Source organism: Lingula anatina, chromosome 1 (assembly GCF_051362555.1).
Source record: "Lingula anatina isolate TDL-2025a chromosome 1, LinAna3.0, whole genome shotgun sequence".
Classification (NCBI taxonomy): domain Eukaryota; kingdom Metazoa; phylum Brachiopoda; class Lingulata; order Lingulida; family Lingulidae; genus Lingula; species Lingula anatina.
Genome location: NC_141767.1, coordinates 13326430 through 13348461, shown reverse-complemented (window position 1 = coordinate 13348461; position 22032 = coordinate 13326430). Strand labels below are relative to the sequence as shown.

Sequence of the window (22032 nt, the reverse complement as noted above, 5' to 3'; positions counted from 1 at the left end):
AATATATCCAGTGTTTGCCACTAAGGAAAATAAGTTGCTGGTGGCTGGTTCGATTGGAGAGCTTGTCCTGAAGGATGCTGGACCAAACATCCGACGAAACATCCTTTCTACGAACACAGCGACCTTTCTGCGTCCTTTGTGCGACCATGAAACTGGCATCGTTGTGGTCGTAGAAACGAAACACAAGCAGAATAATGCTCAATGGTCGGCCAGTTGTCGGCAAGTAAAGCAGAAACGACGGCGTCCAGTGTAAAGGGGCTTTACAGGTATTAGTTTTACGCGTTCATTGCATCCTGAACAAGGAACATGCATTGCATAAGTCGTTTAAACTAAAGATGTCCCCAGAGACATTGCTCATGATATTTTTTAAATCTTCGTTTCTTTTTCTAACTTTTGAAACCACATCCGACTAACCAACACTGCCTCTTTTGGCCCAAAAGACATTGAAGGAATAACACCTGTTCATTTTGGCCAAAATGGATTTTCCTGGGGTTAACGAATATTTTCCCGTACTTACCAATGGTTAATGAATCCGTTCCGACATTCACCATAAGTCCCTGTTTTTTTCTTTTCTTTTTAAAAAAATTCGGTTATTTGTCATAATCGGTTAAGAAATTATTACAGAGGGTAGTCATCTATGGAGGTAACGTGGTCCGATGGCAAGTAAAGATTCCAGAATAAATGTGATGACAGCCATTTGGTGGTTAAAAAGAATTTATTGTATTTCTTTAAGTTGTTAACAATGTATTTATTGTGTAATATGAATCTGATACGAAGAGTTGCTATCCTTAAAAGAAAGACCAGAAGTATTTTAATACTTAAAAATTAATATATACATTTAAAAATAATTAATCTTTAAATTTGTGTTATTCAAAGGTTATCTATACCAATCAATGTTATCAATAATATATATATATATATATATATATATATATATATATATATATATATATATTTGCAAATATACGTAAATAACATAGTGTAAACAACATATTTTTCAAATCTGGAAAAACAAAAATAATACAGATAAGAGATCTGGTGTTGTCAAATTCAGCTCAAAGCCTGGGTCCGGTTGGGCAACACAACAAACATATCACAACATTTTTAAAACTGAGTAACCAATATGCCCTTTTCTTATTTCTGTGGGACGCAGCGATTTACATAATCACAGGTACAAATGTATATAGGTCTAGTTCTACCACACACAGGTGAGCGTGATGAATGCAGTAACCGCTAAGGGCGGATCCAGAGATATTTTCTGCCAGTCTTCCAAATTATCTTTGTTGGCTCATCCTCCACTGCCCCATCTCCACCCTTGCACACGCTCACACACACACAATTAGGATTACATGTAGGAAGCATTTATTAGAGCTTTTCCGAATCTTTTCTTTCTCCTCTTATATTACCGCTCTTTAATTTTTTGCGTTTTTCCTCAACCAAATTTTGTCATCTTCTTCCTCAAAATTAATGCCTGGACATGTGCTTGCTTCAAGATACACTGAAAGCGATCTATTTCATGAATATTAGCGACCGTGTTTGAATTCACTTGTTTTAAATATCGATATCAAAAGTTCAATAAAGAATACCAATAATATTACCCCATGAAATAAGGGGGAGATATTGAAAAAATATTAAAGCCTACCAAGAATCTTACAGGTCGAGTTACCTGGCATTACCTGGCTTGGGGAGTGTGACGGTGCGTATTTAACAAGTTCATTGTGTACGACCTTTAGCGTACCCTCTGATAAACTACCAGTCCTTTGAATTGCATCAGCAATTATTAAGCTTGTCAACTGATGATAGTTAATTTGGATGACTGTCAGCTTTTGATTTGATCTAAACCACTCGAGGCGACTATAGTTTCATGACATCTACATTCACCGGCGTCCTTTCTGCATCCTTTAAGTTATAGGTGAAACTTGCATTGCTGTGGCCGTATAGTAAGGAGGCACAGGGTCGCTTCGATTACAGAATGATTGCTCAATGATCGGCCAGTTGTCTGCACGTTAAGTATCATTTTTTTACTCTCAAACGGAGCCGTACTACGGGACGTTGAAAGGACGCTGTCCAGTGTAAAGGGGGCTGTAGAAAGTCACGGAAAGCAGTAACGAAATCTTGAAAAATCTTGACCGTCTTCCAATAAAAAATAGATGCCCGTTAATGTAAACTTGAAAAATTCTGACCTTCTTTCCACCCCTGAATAAATAAGTGATTTTCATGCACATGTGAAATGTATCAGAGTGATGTAATTGATGATAACTGAAATGAAAATAAGAGAATGGAAAATTTGTTTTCAAACAATACGGCGAGGACAGAGTAACTGCATGGTGGGCGGAAGGTTTAAAGGTGACTTTTACAATATTTTATCGTGAGGACAGGGCTTTTCCGAAACATTTGGGAATATTTTTTCTATGGAATGGAGATTGGATTGGTGCCTGCGTCATACACCACAACTGTAACAGCAAAACGACACTCATATACAGGGAGAGGGAGTAGAGACAAAGACCAGGCCTACCCAACTACCAGACTCGGCACCGAATGATCCTGAATTTACCAGTACATGTAGATCGGACCACACTACCCGTTAAAGTGTGCGTATAGATATAAATAATATAATAATAATAATAACTTTAGTTTTATTTGTTTTAATGTGTAGCTACCATTGTTATTAATAATGTACAAGATGGTATAGACAAAAATGAAGACCCTATAAAGACGGAGAGTTTGCGTCCACAGATATGGCGAAACGTCTTCCTTATGTTTTAATTTATACCAAAGCAAGCTATATTAATTAAAGCAGTAAGAAATTACGTTGGCTTATCGAGGCTATATGATTTCAATCTGTCGAGCCACAGAGTATTTCTTCGGCCACGATTGTTTTCATGACTTGAAGCAACAGATCTTTTGGCTAGTGTACTAACGAATTTAGTCATTCCGGTTCGGTAGCAGTGATGGGATGCACTCGATGTTACGGGAGCTGAAAATGAAAAGCCTAACCAGGAAGCCTGCATTACTTTCAATGAAATATTTAAATCTGACAAAAAGCAAGAAACCTGTAAGAAGGATAGATATAATACGACGATAACACTGATGATAATCATACATGTCGTTGATGATAGGCAAACCTCTGGGTGTTAGTATTGACCTATGTGGCACTAATATCTAATCTTGGTTCATCTATAATGCAGGGTATGTTATTTCAGGTTTAAGCTTAAGAAAAATGAAATTTAGAACAAAAACTGCATTAACAAGTTATTTTTATTATTCTACGGATGCATAAACATAGACGCATTTATCTCACACAGAAGTCTATTCATTGCATTTGTTGTGCAACACACAAAGGCTTTTGATAGTATAACGAATGATCTCGATCGAACATGCTCTCCGTCGCTTCACTAAAAGGAATTCATTTGATCAGGAGAGTAGTGGCGCGGCAGCTAAAATAATCGAAGATACTTCTCAATTTTAGCAGTTGTTCAATCATTGTTCGCACGGTCCGAATTAACCCTGGCACATTCATTGAATATACTGACTATAAAAAGTGACGAGTGCGTGTTTAAGATTAGTTGAATTAGACACCAGTTTGAGGACGTTCTCTGCACAGCGAGATGGTTTACCAAAACTGTAACGCAGCTAGTAAGAAGCTTTGATGAAATAAGCGAGGGTTGAGAGGAAACGTCTGGGACGATATCACTGCCCCGGGTGCCATAGGCATGATAGCGTAGGAAAACAGAGTTAACCGCGTGACATTGGTCAGGACAGAGCCTCCCAACCGTGGCACGGGTACACGAACTGGAACGTAAGTTATTTGTTTTAGGCGCGCAAACATGTACCTCAAATCATTCATCAAGTAAAATTCTTCTGCATGCATACATTTCGATGTAAAGCGACATATTCACGACCAGGACGAGAGTAGAACTCAGTAATAATAAAAATAATACCACATATACGTAATTCTCATTGTTTAAACTGCAATTTCTTTATTTATTTGTGGTGCATATTTTTGAAAATCACCAGTTTAGTAGCCCTAGCTATGATATACTGCGTAACCGTTGCGTAGTGATTTCATCAGTAAAAAGAGAAACAAAAATAAGTGGAATGCACCTCGTGTTGCTAAATGCGTTTTAAGTACGTATTCTGCAGGCACAGCAAAAAGTTGCAAAATGTAGTGCAGAGCATTTGACAGACATCCTTGATCATCTTAAAAATATCCGAGCGTGTGCCTTAAACAAAAAGCGCTTTAGTTGCCTAATGAACAGTGTCAGTTCCACTGTCCTGGTGTTGATTTTTCTATGATGAATGTGTAATCTATTTCTGTATTGCTGAATGTAGATAGTTACAGAAATTATAATGGCTGGTATAGGAACATACTATGCAATTAAAAGTTGTCATTTAATGAAAAAGTCCTGTTCAAAGAAAACGCTTTTTTATGTCGATGTGGCATATGTTTTTCCAGTAATTATTCCACGCTGGAGTAAAGAAAAATGATTATAGAAATGAAAAGAATTGTTTTTTCCTGTCGCAGGCATTAACGCGCAAGAGCTCTGACCACTTAGTCCAATGGAAATCACATGGTGAACAGAATGGTGTTCGGAGCGTCTGTCATCCTGTTGTTCACGTTTAAAGGTAAGTATATTCTCGGTATTACGAAAATAAACGCGTTCGCGATCTTGATCGATAACCATAACCTCTTTTCATTGCGAACAATTGCTGACACACACTATTGTCGTCCTTTAGACTGCAAATTGTGAGAGAAATATTGTTATAGTTGTCATTGATTTGTTATACCATGCGAAAGAATCAAATAACAGCTTATTGATCCCAGTATGAGGCAGCTGCCTTGTACCCAGGGTGTTTAAACAGGGGAGACCATTTGGTGAGGGTGTTCGATGACCCGATGGGCAGTATTTGATATAGATCAGCTGGAAAAATCAAGTTAGATAGTGCTATATTTTCCACTGTTTTTACTCAGTAGATTTAGAATTTGGGATAACAAAACGTGCACAAGAACATGCGACATGCATCAAAACATATTGCGGTAATTTACTCCTTATTTTCTGGTGACCGAAAAAATATGGCATAACTGGGTCAGCCAACCACTAGTACTAGTATACTGGTATTGAAATCCTAAGATGACTGCTTAATACGATTGCATATATATCCAAGTGTAGTCACTGGTCATAAAATGTTCCAGGGCTGAATGCCATGTAACCTCTAAAAATTATATCCCAATGTCGTACATGCATGACCTCGTTAACCACAAGTTTTATGTATGTAGATACCTTCAATGACGTCGAAATGAATCCACCACCCCCCCCACCCCCCCCATCAAAAATATAAAACAGTGATAATACAATATTTAAAGATCATCTTCGGAGTCAAAAGTAATGCCAAGCATAGAAAAATGATAAAAACCGTCTGATGAAATTTAAAAAGAAGTTTACTTAGGCATAGTTCTAAGCATAAAACGGATTGAAAATCTTTAAAATATAACGATGTTTCAAAGGAATTTTAAATAAGTTATTTGAAGCTGAAGTGTACTATGCGTTTGTTCTCCATTAACTCCCATTGCAGAGGAGAATCGCAATAAGCGACTGTCGTGAGTTTTGCTTACACCTCGTTATTTGTCTCATAAAAATTAAATGAAAATATTTATCAGAGTTCTCTTCTGTAGAATATTTTCATTATTCAAAGCTAAGAGTAGTTTTTGAGAGAGGAAGAGAAGAGAGTCTGACCTGAACGCGTAGTAACATATCGCGCAGAGATACCATTGTGGTTCCAGATTATGGAGATGTCCACTTATTGAGCCCATTGGTAAAACATCGTGAACTCAAAAGGTGAACTTAATCGATGGTTGTCTCTGCGCATTGCAATTTAACACTTGATGCACCCTTTGGACATAAATATCTTATCTTTACATGTGTTTTTTCACCTTTACTAGTACATGAATTATGGCTATACAAGTATTAATTTCCCTCAGTTTTCAGGATTCCTACAGACATCGGAAATATCATGAAAGAGGGCTAAATTTCATTTTAGTCGAAAACAACATTGATGGGGATTTTTTTTTCTTATTTTCTGAGGACGCCTGAGCATTTGAGTAAGAGCAAGTTGGCATGAGAAGTGAGATAACAACAATTGGTTTGCGACTAACTCATTGATTAAGTTGCATGTGCACATCACACGCACTAGATGCAATCAAATCTGATATTACAAATTATACGGAGATAATAGAGGGTAATGTGGAAGATAAGTGTAAACTTCACACGCTTTACCCTCTTAAAATAAAGATTATTATTTTCATTAATAATACAGTGTCTCTGTCGTTCATGCAGTATGTGTCTTCCCCTATCTTCGCTTGGGTTGGGATATCATTAACCAATTATTAATATTTCGACAATGAAAAAGTCACCAAAGGAGTTATAATTCATCTAGGAATAATGTTAATCTATATCCATTAATTATTCCATAGAGTCCACAGCAATGTGCACGTGAATACTTACTTTTATTATTAAATCAGCTGCTTATAATCAAATAGAATCCCTACGATATAAATACTGTCTTCGAAGAAACGGAAAGGAAATCAATTAGATAATAAATGACGCATATGAAACAGTGGCATTTGTATGCTGCCTTTCGTGATAATTGAAAAAAACCCTCAAATAATAATAATAATTGTTAAAAGACCGCGTGTTTTGCGTTAAAAAATTCGTACAATCTAAGTAAAACTATATAGGTCAACTAGTTAGCAAAATAGCAATTAAAATGACGCACAATATATACTGACACTTTTTTCTGTTTGGAGTATATTTCCAAGCATTCCCTCTGGGTCTGTCTAATGAGATCAGCTGACAAGAGCCTTCGTTGAACTCAGGGGAGTACTATCGTTTACAAGCAGCAAGAGGATATTTTTCTCTTGACAAAGAGAGCGATCAATGAAACATATTCAGACCCATACACTGGCTCATGAAAATGTGGTATAGAACGCATATCTTAATTGTTTACTCCAATAATATCTATAGTCACAGTTTCTTTTCAGCAAGTCGTCTGAGAATATCATACAAAAAATATTAAATACATGTACCTTGCAAAGAAAAAATTAAAATAATTAAAATAAAATTAATAAATAAAATAAAATAAAAATAAAAAAGAACCAAAACGTAAGTCAACGACATACACAGGTTAGCTAGAAAATTTCCTCCTGGCCTAAACACACGTACTAAGTTCAAAACCGCGGGAAAGAGATTGAAACAACAAAAATGTATAACCAACGTACATAATGTACATTATACGTATAAAGCTTTCACTTGCTACGGCAGTATCACTGGAGGTAGAGTAAGTACAATGAGCTAAATGATTCTAGCACAAATTAGACCCAGACCTAACCATGTCAAATGGTAACGGCTCCATCTACATGTATAATTCAAGTTGTAGACTACTTGAAAAATTGAAATATAATCAGATCCAGCATAACCCCGCCATGATCTTAGGTAAGTACCCGGTAGCTTGATCGTGCAGTAACGAGGCGAGGATAGTTAGAAATATGAAAAAGATTATAAAGATGATAGGCCACAAAAGAGATGAATGAGGAGAATGGTAGCTAAGGAGAGAAAATTGAAAAATAAGAACATACAGCTTGAGATGTAAGACACAGCAGCGACAAAGTGTGAACTATACGGCCACCCTGGAATTAATTATCTTCATGGCAGAAAATTTGTTTGAAACATCTTTCAAACCGACAATGACCGATAAGAGACGTCCTCCATGCATTCACATAGCTCTGGGTTCCGCACAGGCACTGCAGGCGTTTTTGATTTATGAGATTTATTTGAGCATATAGCTATAGATACATGTTTATATTCCATTATGGGTAGGGGGATCAATATTTGCGCCGTTTTTCCTTCCCTATGAAAATATCGGTGACATTAATTCTACGATTAAAAGATAATACACCGGTGATCAGTAGCACAATCTGGGGTATATGTGCTACATGAACTAAATAAACTTGGCATCTCTTCTGATTCAGAATTTCCTTCTGTTCGAACGAACTTAGCCCTTATTTTAAAGGAAATCGTGTCATTCTGATTAGTCAAACAAAATACACGTACATGTTTTTCTTCGTTACAGCTTTGTCGCGGAATTAACAACATATTTCCCCCGTATATCTGTAATGGAGTTAAGCAATGATGAAGGTTCCTTTTAATTCATTGAACTAGTATCTGTGTTTTCTGGCAGTATTTAGGACATACAGACGGGATCAATGTGGAAGAAATGCTGCTTTGTTTTTTCGCAAAGCGGGGTAGATTTCGATTTACTGTCAAACATGAAGAAAGCTTTGCACCTTGGGATGCTTATGACACGGTCTTCTTTATTTGAATACCAAAAAATAAGAAGTAGGCCAGATCAGTGCTTTCTAAAAATAATGTTATTCAAAAAGACGCATTTTAAAAAGCAACTATATTCTAATGCGCATGAAAAATATCTTATATATCTATATCCAGAGTTATCGATTAGAAGTTCTTCTTTATTTTACATTTCTGTCGTATCTTGTGGCATTTTTTTCATCCACTGCTACCAAATAATAAGCATTTGTAATAATTAGTCATTAAAATTGATTCTCTCGGTGCTGTGGGATATCCCCGAAAACACCTTTCAAATATCTACTGACTAGTCTCATTATACTTGTAACTGATTGAAAACTAGAAAATTGAGTTAGGGCCTCGTGAGAAGTATGTCTATTGATTTGCCCACTGGCAATTGTCTCAATGAACGTTAAAGAAGTAATAGACGAATCGCTGGCGGAAAACACTACACAAAAAAGTTTTAATCGCGTTTACGATGCATTTTTTAGAATTAAAACCCATGGCAAGCATTCAACATGCGCACTTTTCTTGTCTTATTTCATTTCTGTACTTCCGAACTAAAATCTTTGTTATTCCTTCGTCGTCACAAGTCTCTTGTGCGATCTCAATTTTGTTGTTGTTGTGATTAATCTTGGTCAAACATTTTAACGTAAATTATTTCCAAAATACATACACAAGCAATCTGTAATATGCATTGTTGTGCTACACTCACGGTAAAAGCTTATATTTATTACATGTTATCTATTAGTAATAATAATTTTATTGAGCATTAAAATGTGTACATTTACATTTTACAAGCTCTCTAAACTACAGTTTTACATAAATTGTAATTGTATACATTAGTATAATATTTGAGAAAAAATTTTGTTTTTTTTAAAGAAATATGATATATCTTAAGGGGTTTGAATCAGTTTATGGACACACAGTCGTGAAATGAATGTACAAAATGTTGTAAATCGCAATTTATTACACGCATCATTATATAATTGCTCTTTTACCCTATATAGATTTTGGTTGATGGATGTTAGTTTAAGCCTATATTCTCAATAGAGTTCTGGATGAAATCAGTGTCTGCATCTAATGATGTTAAGGTCTATCTGTTCCTTCACTTTATGTTTTTTTTTTCTTTTTGACATTTCAAGTTTGTGAGGGAACAGCAGATGCTAAGCGACTTTATGACGACTTGCTGTATAAAAGCGGCTATAATAAGCTTATCCGTCCAGTGGGGAATAACAGCGATAAGCTGACCGTAAAACTGGGACTCCGGTTGACACAACTGATTGATGTAGTAAGTATTCCCTTCATACTCAGTCTAGTTTAATATTCAAGAAATAATTTATTTCATTTTTGGAAAACCGCTTACGAAAGAAAATGCATATACATTGTCATCAGCGACGGAAATTAAATGCCAGTCGAGGGCATAGCTGCTGGAAAGAGTTACATGGTGAATTATTAGGTGAATTATTGCCCAATTATTGCCCAATTGCATAAGAAAGCTTACAGCTGAGTTCTTATAAAATTTCTAAATTAGAATATACCCAATGGCGATTAACGGCTCGTGCACAAATGCCTCCTTTAAACAATAACTCGAATCAATTCTCTATAGCCAAGAGCACGGAGAATATATGACACGAAATTAGACTAATCAAGTCCAATGATTTGGTATTCTCCTTAGGTTACACGAGTAACATTTTACATGTTAGATGATACGTTTTAAGGCTCAGGGGCGAATCATTGTCTAGAAACACTCCATCGAACGGATTTTGATAGCGTTTTCGATGCGTTTTTCTTCATGTTTTATCTCAAGTAAATTGCATGCCATGTATATTAATTGAACAACAACCTATTTCTCACTGATTTCTTCATTCTTAAGGATGAGAAGAACCAGATCATGACTACCAACGTGTGGCTGATGCATGTAAGTAGGTCTTCAAGGAGACCGCTTCAACAACTAATGCAATTCGCTGTCGATTTCCACTGGTCAAGCCACACAATGCACGTCGGCGGACTCCTTCCTGTTGGAGAGATTTGCGCATTTGGCATGTCCCAAGTTCTCAGAATCTATTCCTGTCGAAAATGGAAGTGATGATATATTGCAAATTGCAATTTTTTGGTCAATCATGCTCTGAAAAATTACTTTAGTTTGGAATTAAGTTTTCTGGATATATTCACTAATGTATAAAGAAATGTTTCGGTAAATTTAGACTACTACGGCAGTGTAAGCTAGCGCTCACAAAATGATTTTGTTTTTATTTTAAAACTTAAACTACCGAAAAGAATGTTCTTAAACTACAATTAAAACCACATTGTGTTATGAAAGTATAGATAACATATTCGCGGAAAGCCCTCAAACCTTTGATATCTGCTGTTTATAATAAAATCCATTTTGAAGTGTTGCACTAAACCTCTGTGCTGGTATACATAGAGCCTTGTTGCAACCTTGCCAGCTGATCAAACAGATGCTTCAGACGTTGTTGCCAGTGCCATACAAAGGGCAATATAAATTATATGTGTTTTTTGAATATACATTTACAAATGTTTTTTACACACTTACACCCTTGCTTTTGATGCTGAAGTGTGAGTTTTCGTCAACTTATTTATGATTGTTATGGATTTTGTCATCATTTAATTACGAAAATCAATAAGTACGGGCTGGAAAATGTCCTAAGAAAAATAGCAAGGAGTTAGGTTTCGATTTGCAAAAATAATTAGTTTTCCCCATAGCTATGTGAAACCTGAACCCATGCCCACGGACTGTGTTAGGGTAGATTCTTGCACTTTTCAAGACTCCCACTCTTGTGCTTAAACTTTTCTGAATTGTACAAAGAAAAAGTTTAACACACTATTGAATGTCATCAGAGTAAAAGCGAATAGGCCCTCCGCATATCTACGTTTAGCACTATAAATTGTAGCTGCAATTTTCAACCGTTATATATATATAGCTGTTACGTACGACCAGTAATATCTACACATTTAGCTTTAAGAATAAGATAATGTGTCAAAAATTTAATTTACAAGTGTGCATTTCATGTGATATGCTTACAAATTGGTTTCTCTAAACACATAGGAATGGGACGACTACAAACTGCGGTGGAACCCTAAAGATTATGGTGGGGTGAATATCCTGTACGTCCCTGCAGACAGAATCTGGCTTCCGGATGTAGTGTTGTATAATAAGTAAGTGACGTTGCTCAGCTCAACTAAGACGCACGACGTCTATAATGTAGTACTTTCACTGGTATATTTTAAAAGGTCGCTTCATAAATCGCTCGCCATTTCAGAAGTTTTAGTTTTCGATAAGTATTTGTCCAATCTACTGACATTCCCCTCTTCAACTAGATTTAGCTTTTGTCAGGAAACAAAAATCAGCCGATTATTTTCTATATGTCATACCCCGGTAGGATTGATAATACAAAAGATAAAGCTGTTGCTCGACCTTTGAAATCATCCTCAGTGGCAATATCATTTTTGCATTACAAAATCACATATGAAAATATACTAATGATGCCAGATACATTTCATGAAATTAGTACTTAGTCATGAAATCTTCTCAAGACAATTTATTTTTACATTAAAATAGACACTAATTAACGGCAGCTTTCAGTTCTGATTTCAGACTCTTAGATTTTTCAGAAGTACAAAAGCATCCTGAATATTTTTTTGCTGCAATTTGTCTTCTCGGGTCCCTTGGAATGCAGCCACATAAGACAGCAATATCAATATCTTCTTATAAGGAGAGGAAACAGAATGGAGATACATGACGTAATCTCTCAGTTCAGCTAGCTGGTGCAACACTAAAAAACTAAATTTCTATTTCATTTTGAATGTATAGCATTAGCACCAGCTTTAATGGACCATGCATGTCGTAAAACATACTAATTTTCGAATATATTAACTCTGATATCAATCAAAACTTTTCAGTCTTCATTCCCCCGATACGTTGCATGATTTATGTCATTAAAAACGATCCCATCATTTAATTTTATCTTCGTTGCCATGTTTCCCCATTTCTTTTACCCTTGTTCGTAGCATACATGTTTTGTTTGCACTGCACTGGAAAGAGAAAATCTTAAGTGTTTTGAACACATAAAGAGGATTGGAATAATTGAGTTAAGTTTATCCAGATAGTTTGGAAGCAAAACTCTCTACTTTACAGTTTATATTCCTTTGTCATTCTAACGCACAATCCTCTTTGTATGTGATGCCTATTGGGCATAACGCATAGCTATGATATATATATATATATATATATATATATATATATATATATATATATATAGATAGATAGATAGATAGATGTATAACCCATATGTTAGTGTACAAACATGTAGTTATTTAGTTTTGTTACATGTGACCCGTTGTCATGTTACCCAAATCCCGAAACTTCAAGGCATTGAATACAGAGTGATCGTGGTCGCCCCGTTAATACACGAGTAATCAGCCCAGTTGTTCATTGCGAATTTCAGCGCAGATGGCAATTATGAGGTCACCTTAATGACGAAAGCAACCGTTCATCCGACAGGAAAGGTGCAATGGGAGCCGCCCGCTATTTACAAGAGTGCCTGTCCCATCAACGTGGAATTCTTCCCTTTTGATGAACAAACTTGTATTATGCAATTTGGGTCATGGACATACGATGGTTTCCAAGTGGATTTAAAGCATATATGCCAGCCAGATGATTACAATGATGACTATGAAATCGGCTATGGCATTGACCTGAAGGACTATTCACGCAGTGTCGAGTGGGACTTACTAAGTGTTCCTGCCAGACGCAAAGCAAAATACTATACTTGCTGTCCTGAGCCTTATCCTTTTATTATTTTTAACGTAACCTTGCGTAGAAAAACTCTTTTCTACACTGTCAATCTGATAATCCCCTGTGTGGCTATTTCTTTCCTTACTGTTTTGACGTTCTACCTCCCATCGGACAGCGGCGAGAAGATTACTTTGTGTATCTCCATTCTGCTTTCACTCACTGTGTTTTTCTTGCTATTGGCCGACCTGATTCCGCCGACTTCAATTGTGGTTCCCCTCATCGGCAAGTACCTGCTCTTCACCATGATACTGGTATCTGTGTCAATTATCGTGACGGTCGTGGTGCTGAATGTCCACTTCCGAAGTCCATCTACCCACGTGATGTCACCTTGGGTTAAGAAGGTTTTCCTCCAGATTCTACCGAGATTGCTGATGATGCGGCGACCCACGCCGGAAGGGGAAAAGACGCCAAAGGTGATGGTGCGGGCTTGCAATGGAATGGAAATGCGAGACGCTTTCGGAAACAGTCGACAAAATTGCGATGCAAATCATATGGGTCACGAAGAAATCTTGCTCCTTGGGCAGGAGGAAAGGAACCCCGGACTGAGGAAACGAAAATATCCTGTCCACATCCAGAAAGCGTTGGAAGGTGTAACATTTATCTCCGACCACCTAAAGAACGAAGATGTTGAAGACATGGTGAGTCACCCAAAGGCTGGAGCTGGATGAAGAATGGCGCTTGCTTGTTTTCTTTTCCCCGCAAGTTTCTTTCAGCTTTACGGTTCTTTTTGGTTGGTATTTTTAACCTCTATCTTACGCTTGTTTAAATGAATTTTTTACTTGAACCTATGCTTTTCTATAGGAAGGGAATTAATTGTTTATATCTTCTTTTTATTTAGTTTAGAGTAGGTCTCTTCTCTGCCTATAGCATTACAAAATAATAAAATGTATGTTTTTATTCGCAAAAACAAAATTGTTTGTGCACAGAGTTATTAATTTTGTGAATGATTTATAAATTTGAAAGGTGATAACTTTTTGTCAGAGGTAAGTTTAATTGCGATAGGTGAGATCAATATTAGAAATGAAATCATTACAGCCAGGTCTGTACTCATCCGGACGTCACCATTAGGAGAAGCATTAAGCCATCAATTAGCGTCTTATTCGGTGATATTAAAACCCAGCAAGCCACATATTATTACATCTGCTTAGTAAATGGATTTAAATAGTGCATTTACGTCAACGACGCTCGGTTTGAAATGCGTTACTATAATCATACGTCTTTACGATAATTTCAGGTAAAAGAAGATTGGAGGTATGTAGCCATGGTGTTGGATCGGCTTTTTCTGTGGATTTTCACTACAGCATGCTTGGTTGGAACTCTCGGTATAATCCTGCAGGCTCCCACACTCTATGACGACAGAATGCCACTAAAAACCGCTTTATTACAGAGCTGTTTTCCTTTCAACCAATAGCAGACATCACACAATGCTAAGTAACATAATGCTTGGTAGGGGCTCAATGGAGTTTCACTGCGACTGAACCTTGATGCCAGTTTTTATATTTTACTCATTTTGTGCAATTTGTGTCGCCGGATTCCTTTAATATAAACTTAAGTACTTATTACCATATATTTCTTCATAAATCAACTAATGTACCAACTAAACTTGTAATTTTTTTCTGGACTGTATGGTGCATACATGTGTACATGTATCGTGAAGACGTACGTTTCTTGCAGTAAACTATCAGCATAAAATCCACTTTAATATATGCAATTACATGTGTGTAAATACTGAATGATGCAAATAACAAAACATATCGTCAATGTAATGTGTGTGTGTGTGTGTTGATTCAGCCTATTTAAAGATACAAGGATTAGGACAAGGTTATGAGTGACACAGTGTTTTGCCATATACTGTAGATCCCGACCACTCTAGGAATAAAGAGACGTTGACAGAAAGCAAATTATTAAAAAAATTAGTTTTAAAATTGCCGGCGAGGCACTGGAGCAAATGACATCGACGCTGAAGAATTGTATGTATATGAACCATTTCTGAATTAAAATAATTTAAAGTCATGGTAAACAAATAACAAATATATATGTATTTTTAAGGAACTCAAACTTTGTGCCAACTATCATTTAGTGTCATGAATAACTAATATAACCATACTGGCAATATTTTTATTTTAAACGGCGCTGTTGCTTATTTTTCAATACACAAACTTGAAAATGTTTTAGTGACCACAGCAAAACGATCAATTGTTGATTTTTGTAATTGTAGCAGTAACAATACAACCTGGAGGATTGGAATGTTAGATTAAAATGCTTCAGGCTTAAAAATGAATTCGGGTTTTTTAATGAATGCAAAAATGATGAAAAGAAACGTCAATCCGAAACAACCCGTAATATCGTCAGTTGTCTGCATTCATTTTATTGACGGTTTAACGTGAGCCAATGTCAACAGCGAGAAGTGTATTACTGATTTCTTCCTTGATACACTACCGGTGCATCTTCCATGGAGTGTACAACATGTATTATCAGGATGCATGTCTTAAAAGGATTTTCTTGCTTCGCAAAATTAATTTTGTTGTCGCGTAATTTTGACAAAAAATCTCTCGATGTGGCCTCTCCATAAGCCAGAGAACCAAATGACCATCCATTTATCTAAAGACATATCTGTGAATATCTTGTGTAAAATCAATCTGTCGTCCTGGTAGAGGGTATCCTCGTCGTGGGTGTAATTGTGTAATTTAATAGCATTAGAAGCGAAACACCATCGGTCTTTACATAAGTACATATTCTGATAATCTCTGTCGGTCTATGGCGTCGCAGTTGCTATAGCTGTCGCCATTCGGCAAATTTGCTCACACCATAAATTATTTTAAACTTTTGTTTAACAAAAAGACAGGTTAAGTAAGCGTGATTTCTTATTGGATTTTATGCATGTATTTTGTCGTTCGCTTGGTCTCTCTCTCTCTCTCTCTCTCTCTCTCTCTCGTGTACCTCTTAAATTTCCGTTGTTTGTTTGCTCTTAGTTTTCTGATATAGGTTAATGACAGTGTTACATGAACTGTTAAGTTGATTCGTACTTGAAACATGGGATATGAAATGATACAGTTATGGGTATTGATGTGTTTAAAAAAAACAAAGGAATTGTAAACAATGTAAGACATTTACTGCTTAAGCAGGTCACAGCTGTTGTTTGGGTGAAAGGTTGTGTTTCTTATCTGTTCAGTGTTTGTGCATTTGCCATCTTCGCTGTCTCGTTAAACATTGGTTTAAAAAAAGTAGGATACTGCTTCGCCACCTCCATGGCAAAATATCGTTGCTGCCTTTAGAAACCTTAACTAAGCGCACTTCATCTCATCTATAAGTTACATTTTGATTTAGCTAAATATTTCCACAGTTTACGCATTTTCTGGGAAGATAGGTATATCTTGGCTGACAGCAACATCAAGAAATTGTCTCAATGGCCCGGTAAAATTGGGTAGAATTGTCACATTTAAATGGACTAATCGCCTTATCCATATCCAGACCAAATCCCTGCAGGAGAGCCACCTACTGGCCTTAAGATGACGTAGATAGCAGGCTTCCCACTCAGTTTGTACGATAATGTATCCAATTATAACAGATTTCCCTTCCATAAAAGGAATGAGACCAGTCCACGGTTAAATAGATGTTTCAACGTGTCAAAAGTAACGGACGCTTGCTCATCATAAGTTTGGTCACCCTGGCTATATTGAAGGCTTTCATTTACAGGCGACAAAATCAAGTAAGTACATGTCTAGCAAGATGTACAGTTTGGAGAATAACGTTATAAGTCATAGATAAAAACATTTTAGTCAAAGCAACGGTTCACTGAAAGTTTATATAAAGTTATTAATTTTGAAAACTGTGGAATGCGTACATTTAACCTCACATTCTGCTCTCATTTGTCACACAGAGTTTCAAAATTTACAAATCGCATCCACCTTCACTGTATGTGCAATACTCAACTTTTTTGCTATAAAGCGGGTGTAGCACCATTTTTAATTGCCCCAATTCAGTAGAGAAAAATTAATAATACTGTTTATCAAAGGTGGAAAAACGTAGCACGCCCTAAATGGTAGCTATTGTATATTTAAGAATAATTCAGAAGTCGAACAATCACCAAAAAGGAATGGCGACCGTTAGAAGATTTCAGTTAGCAAGGAATTTGCCAAAATGGCTTTACTCCAAGAAAAGGAAAGGTGCTTTTGACAAGACTGTGAAGAACGCTTCTTCAACTAACCTTAATGCATCTCACCAAGATCCAGTTAGCAAAGTAAGTGAGTGCTGTACGTGGATTAATAATTTCTCAATAAAAAGTTATACCACTTAGGAATAAATCAACTGTTTTAGTTGGTTTCATTTAACTTAAGTATTTGATACTTTAAATTTAACCGGTATATAATCTGACTGGGTATACATTGTGCAACAAAATTCTTTCATAAACAGGTCTGAATAGACAATTTCCCTTTATTTCAGTGTCCCTTTGACAAAAGTCAGCCATCAGCGGGAGCCAACACTTCCACTGAAAACTCCTATATGCCTTCCGAACGAGTCAAATATAGACCCTTCCACGAGATCCCTGGCCCTAAGGGCTTGCCTATAGTGGGTACCCTGTTCGATTATATAAAAAAAGATGGATTTGGGCTTAATAGATTATTCAAGGTAGGCTTGCATTGGTTTATTATGCATGGATAAAATATGAAGTTCTGACCTGACAGCACGGTGGTGGATATCTCTCAGTGTCTGGAGCGTTACATGAAATACCGTTTTTCAACGCTGTCAAAATTACTAGTAGTTAATATTTGTCTCCAATACGTTGCCATACGATGTTGCATTTATTACTTAAAATCCCCTTTTTCCTTTTTTCCTTCTTTCTGTTCTTAGTTTTTTTTAAAATCCTTGTAGTCTGTGTTTAATATAGTTGTGTAATGCAAATAAATACTGAACATTGCATACCTGCAGAATTCTTACATAAAAAAATACATTTTTCCCGAAGGGCGATCACCTTCACCTTCTCATTGAAAGCCTGATAGTTCTTTTTTAGGATAGGGAGAATATTCTCTCGTTTATAAAATTCTAGAAACACCCCTGTGTTAGTAAATAAAACACTGTCAGAGTATTTTATCATTATTCCAATTCAAATACAGCTTTGAACCTGATTCCATATGTAGTAAAACACCGGTACCATTATTGTCATATATCATAAGGTGCAGCAAACACGCTCTCAAGAATACGGACCCGTATATAGAGAAAAATTGGCCACCGTAGAGAGCATCGTCATTAGCGACCCGATCGAGTACAGCAAAGTTGTCCGAGCAGATGGCAAATACCCCCAGAGAACGGAGCTTTTGCCTATAATGCACTACAGGAAGCAAAAAGGAATAGGGCTTGGGCTTGTTAATTCGTAAGTACATGTTTCTTTTAGAATGATGCATCTATGAAATTTATGTTGTAATTAAGAGTCAGAATATTGCGATGGTATCAGATTTATTTCTACTTATTGATGGTGAAGCTCACGCGGCTAATCTGGACTAAAACCCTTATATACATAAAACGTCTTTACAGTATCATGGTTAGGCTGTGCATTTGATGTGGCGAAATCATAACAAATAATAGTATTTTCAACAAAATAATTAAAAGAAACTGTGAAATTACAAGGCTTGAATTTCTCACTAGGCAAGGAGAAGAATGGCATCGACAACGCTCAGTCATCGGCAAAAAATTACTAGTTCCCAAAGAAGTTCAACAGTATATCCCGAGTATGAACACGGTCACTGATGATTTTGTCCAAAGACTACAGCAGATTAGAAATCATGAGAATGGAGAGGTGGAAAATATGGAGCATGAAATGTTCAAATGGGCATTGGAATGTAAGTTTTATCTACGCTTTTCTGCAATTTGTACAATGTTTTATTCTACCTGCGATCATAGTATCTAAATTCTAATTTTAATTAAAATGCGTGCTTCACGGCTAATGGCCGTTTATGCTTAATTTCTGTGCTTTACTGACTGTAGTGAAACAAGTACACGAAGTTTAATTGAAGACCAGAAATTTGAAGAAGGTGCAGTTTTAAAGTCCTTTTCTACTGCCAGACATGTTACAATATTAATTTTGCGTTTTATTTCACTTGGGTTCTATTTGTGTTGCGTAATAAAAACTGGTACTAATATATTATACACGTTACATTTACGCTAGCTTCATATGTGTCTTTGATTCATGTAACATATTGAATAAATTAAATTTTTGAAAAATGGGGAAATGGTTAACTGTTGATAGAGTGGAAGATCATTTCATAGGTCTTTAGTAAATACTTCATTTATCAAATGTCATCAGCAATAATTCTATTTCCATGACAGCGATTGGAACGGTTTTGTTTGAGAACAGAATAGGCTGTTTCGAAGACGTCCCTCTGGCTGATGCCAAAGACTTTATTGATCATCTCCTGTGTTTCTTCAAGTATATGCAAACCCTGGTGTTTGGCTTACCTATATATACGATATATCCCACAAAGACGTACAAGCAGTTTGAGTTCCATACAGACAAGGTGACGGCAATTGGTCAAAAATTCGTTGACAAGGTGAGATACAATCAAGCCTTCTGAAAAGGTTTGTCCTCATAATAAAAAATAATATAATAATAATTAATTGTTTCAAGTGGAAATTACTCAAACCACAGCATTTAAAATTAATCTTTATTTTTTAATTTAATCTTATCAAAAAATATATAATCGTATTTCAGAAAGTTCAGTCTTTGAACGAAACCAGCTCCTTTATCAAAAATGAAGAGGAAGGAGAAAAACTTTCGTTCCTTTCTTACCTACTTAGCTCGAAATACCTAACACCTCAGGAGGCAAATTCTCATGTTATCGATCTTATGATGGGCGCCGTAGAAACTACTTCCACGGCGACTATTTGGACACTCTATTGCCTCGCAATCAACCCGAATATTCAAGACAACCTGTATCAAGAGTTATGCAAAGTTTTTCCAACATCGACAGAGATAACTGCTGATAAACTGCAGCATTTACCGTACCTGAAAGCGTGCCTCAAAGAAATGTTCAGGTACGTATATGTATTATTTCAAAACAACCAGAAAATATAATGTTGAACACACGATAGGAGTGTAGAAGTGTGGTGTGTCAAACCCCGTGTGTTTCTTGCCCCTCCACATACCTAGGGGTAACATCCAGAAACTTCCATCACCGCTTTTGAGAACACACAAAAGATGTACAGGTCATAGTATTGCATGTCGCAGGACTCCTACTCGGCCTTCCCTCAGTATTGAAAATGACAGAGTCACCAATGACGCACTGCCTAATAAAGAGTTTTGTTCAAATACAAAGCATGCGACCACCTTGCTATTCCAAGTGTCCCATTACATTTTATGCACTACATTTTATCATCCAATATAAAAAACGTGGATAATATTTGTAATGAAAACTTGTCTGTTTTAGGTTGTATCCTATTACATTTACAACAAGCAGAATCTTACAAGAGGATATTGAAGTCTGTGGTTACCACATACCTAAAGGGGTGAGCATTTTAAAACATTAGTTTCTGTTTTAAATTTGTTTTTAAGCGAAATGGAGATTGGTCGAAGTGTGAAAAGATGTACACTTGATAAAACGTCTTTTTTTCTCGATGTAATGACAAATGAAAAAAATTGAGAATATTAAAAGTCATATTTCCTCAACATAACTTTAAAGCATAATTCTTACTTGTTAAAGAACATCGTTAACTCGATGAATAAACTAACATTTTTCTGACGCAGAAACACGTCCAGGCTAATCTATATGGCATGGGCCATGATCCCAAGTTATTTGAAGACCCCGAAAAATTCAATCCTGAGAGATGGCTCCGTGATGGCGCCCATGCCAGCATGGGTATGAAAATATTCTCCAATATGAGATTCGGACACGGCGCCCGGATGTGTATTGGCAGGCGTATTGCTGAACAAGAGATTTATATTGCCCTCGTTAAAGTACGATAATGTCAAAATATCTTTCTTAAACCGTTCATAAAAAACAAAGAATTCTATAAAATAACGAAGACAATTTTTGCACAGGCATGTTTCCTCTTTTAAAAAACAGAAATGTTCAAAATTTATATGATGCCATGTTTACATTACAGTTCGTTCATGTATATATCTTTTTATTGCATTCTTCTTTGTTTTTCAGATTTTAAAGAATTTCAAGTTGGAGTACCACCATGAGCCAGTGGAACCAGTGCTAAACCTAGTCATGACTCCAGACAGGCCAGTCAAGATCTCTTTTATTCCTAGAACACACTTAAAGACACTGGACACTGAATGACTGCATTTACATCATAAGAGTCAAATAGATGGTAAATCTGTTCTGCATTATATTGGATATCTTATTTTTTCAAGCATATTTTAAAGTTGCTGGCATATCGGCCGATATAGCCCATCTTCTTATTAACGCCATGCATGTTATGCTATTCAAGGACATCTTTGTGTCGCAGGGAACACGTTTTGGCAGAATTGTTAATCCTTGTAAAACGGGGGGTTATTTGCGTAAAAACAGCGTGAGTGCAATCTAATTTAGAAGCTGGAAAGCCCTCTGAAGATTCGTGAGCAAACGTGTGGTACCTGTACGTCACCGTCACCGTTAAGTACTGTTATACATGAGTAGGGGTGCGAAAGGGGGGACCACCGGGCATTACAAATTGATTGCACAAAACAACATAGTTTTAGCCCAATTATCTTTATGGTGACCAAAATCATAGAAACAGGGGGCATTACGACTGCTAGCATTAAGCATTATATCATGGCTTAGCATGTCAAAAGATTCAGAATGTCAGAGATGCAATCCTGGTGTGACAATGGTGAGAAAAAATTACATTTATAATAAACAATATAAAAAGCCC

The 22032-nt window shown here is 36.4% G+C and overlaps 2 protein-coding genes across 5 annotated transcripts; both read left to right on the top strand.

Moving 5' to 3' along the window:
• Nucleotides 1-3342: 3342 nt before the first annotated feature.
• LOC106171192 (acetylcholine receptor subunit alpha-like 1) lies at nucleotides 3343-14945 on the top strand. 2 transcript variants are annotated; one of them, XR_015333132.1, is made up of 7 exons: nucleotides 3343-3799; nucleotides 4526-4626; nucleotides 9506-9651; nucleotides 10237-10281; nucleotides 11431-11540; nucleotides 12830-13909; nucleotides 14414-14564. XR_015333132.1 is itself a non-coding variant. In XM_013551410.2 (7 exons), exons 2-7 carry the CDS (start codon nucleotides 4572-4574, stop codon nucleotides 14588-14590), a joined length of 1521 nt encoding a protein of 506 aa, XP_013406864.2. In that variant the 5' UTR covers nucleotides 3347-3799; nucleotides 4526-4571; the 3' UTR covers nucleotides 14591-14945. The 2 variants fall into 2 exon arrangements, 1 of the variants encoding a protein (XP_013406864.2); XM_013551410.2 differs by having other exon boundaries at nucleotides 3347-3799; nucleotides 12830-13817; nucleotides 14414-14945.
• Nucleotides 14946-15084: 139 nt separating this feature from the next.
• On the top strand, nucleotides 15085-22031 carry LOC106171145 (cytochrome P450 10). 3 transcript variants are annotated; one of them, XM_013551304.2, is made up of 10 exons: nucleotides 15085-16888; nucleotides 17242-17419; nucleotides 17623-17808; nucleotides 18354-18550; nucleotides 18823-19016; nucleotides 19504-19724; nucleotides 19886-20208; nucleotides 20601-20679; nucleotides 20918-21127; nucleotides 21324-22031. In XM_013551304.2, exons 2-10 carry the CDS (start codon nucleotides 17276-17278, stop codon nucleotides 21456-21458), a joined length of 1689 nt encoding a protein of 562 aa, XP_013406758.2. In that variant the 5' UTR covers nucleotides 15085-16888; nucleotides 17242-17275; the 3' UTR covers nucleotides 21459-22031. The 3 variants fall into 3 exon arrangements, with proteins under 3 accessions (XP_013406758.2, XP_086862300.1, XP_086862279.1); XM_087006174.1 differs by having other exon boundaries at nucleotides 15085-17419; nucleotides 20918-21029; XM_087006153.1 differs by having other exon boundaries at nucleotides 15085-17419.
• Nucleotide 22032: the final 1 nt, after the last annotated feature.

Bases quoted from the DNA above. Each gene is read 5' to 3' on its own strand.
- LOC106171145 (XM_087006153.1), top strand. From the start codon at position 17,219: ATGGTAGCTATTGTATATTTAAGAATAATTCAGAAGTCGAACAATCAC. The intron at 18,551-18,822 runs GTAAGTACATGT...ATTTCTCACTAG, and splicing joins GGGCTTGGGCTTGTTAATTC to GCAAGGAGAAGAATGGCATC. The intron at 20,680-20,917 runs GTGAGCATTTTA...TTTCTGACGCAG, and splicing joins GTTACCACATACCTAAAGGG to AAACACGTCCAGGCTAATCT.
- LOC106171192 (XM_013551410.2), top strand. From the start codon at position 4,572: ATGGTGAACAGAATGGTGTTCGGAGCGTCTGTCATCCTGTTGTTCACG. The intron at 4,627-9,505 runs GTAAGTATATTC...TGACATTTCAAG, and splicing joins CCTGTTGTTCACGTTTAAAG to TTTGTGAGGGAACAGCAGAT. The intron at 10,282-11,430 runs GTAAGTAGGTCT...CTAAACACATAG, and splicing joins CCAACGTGTGGCTGATGCAT to GAATGGGACGACTACAAACT.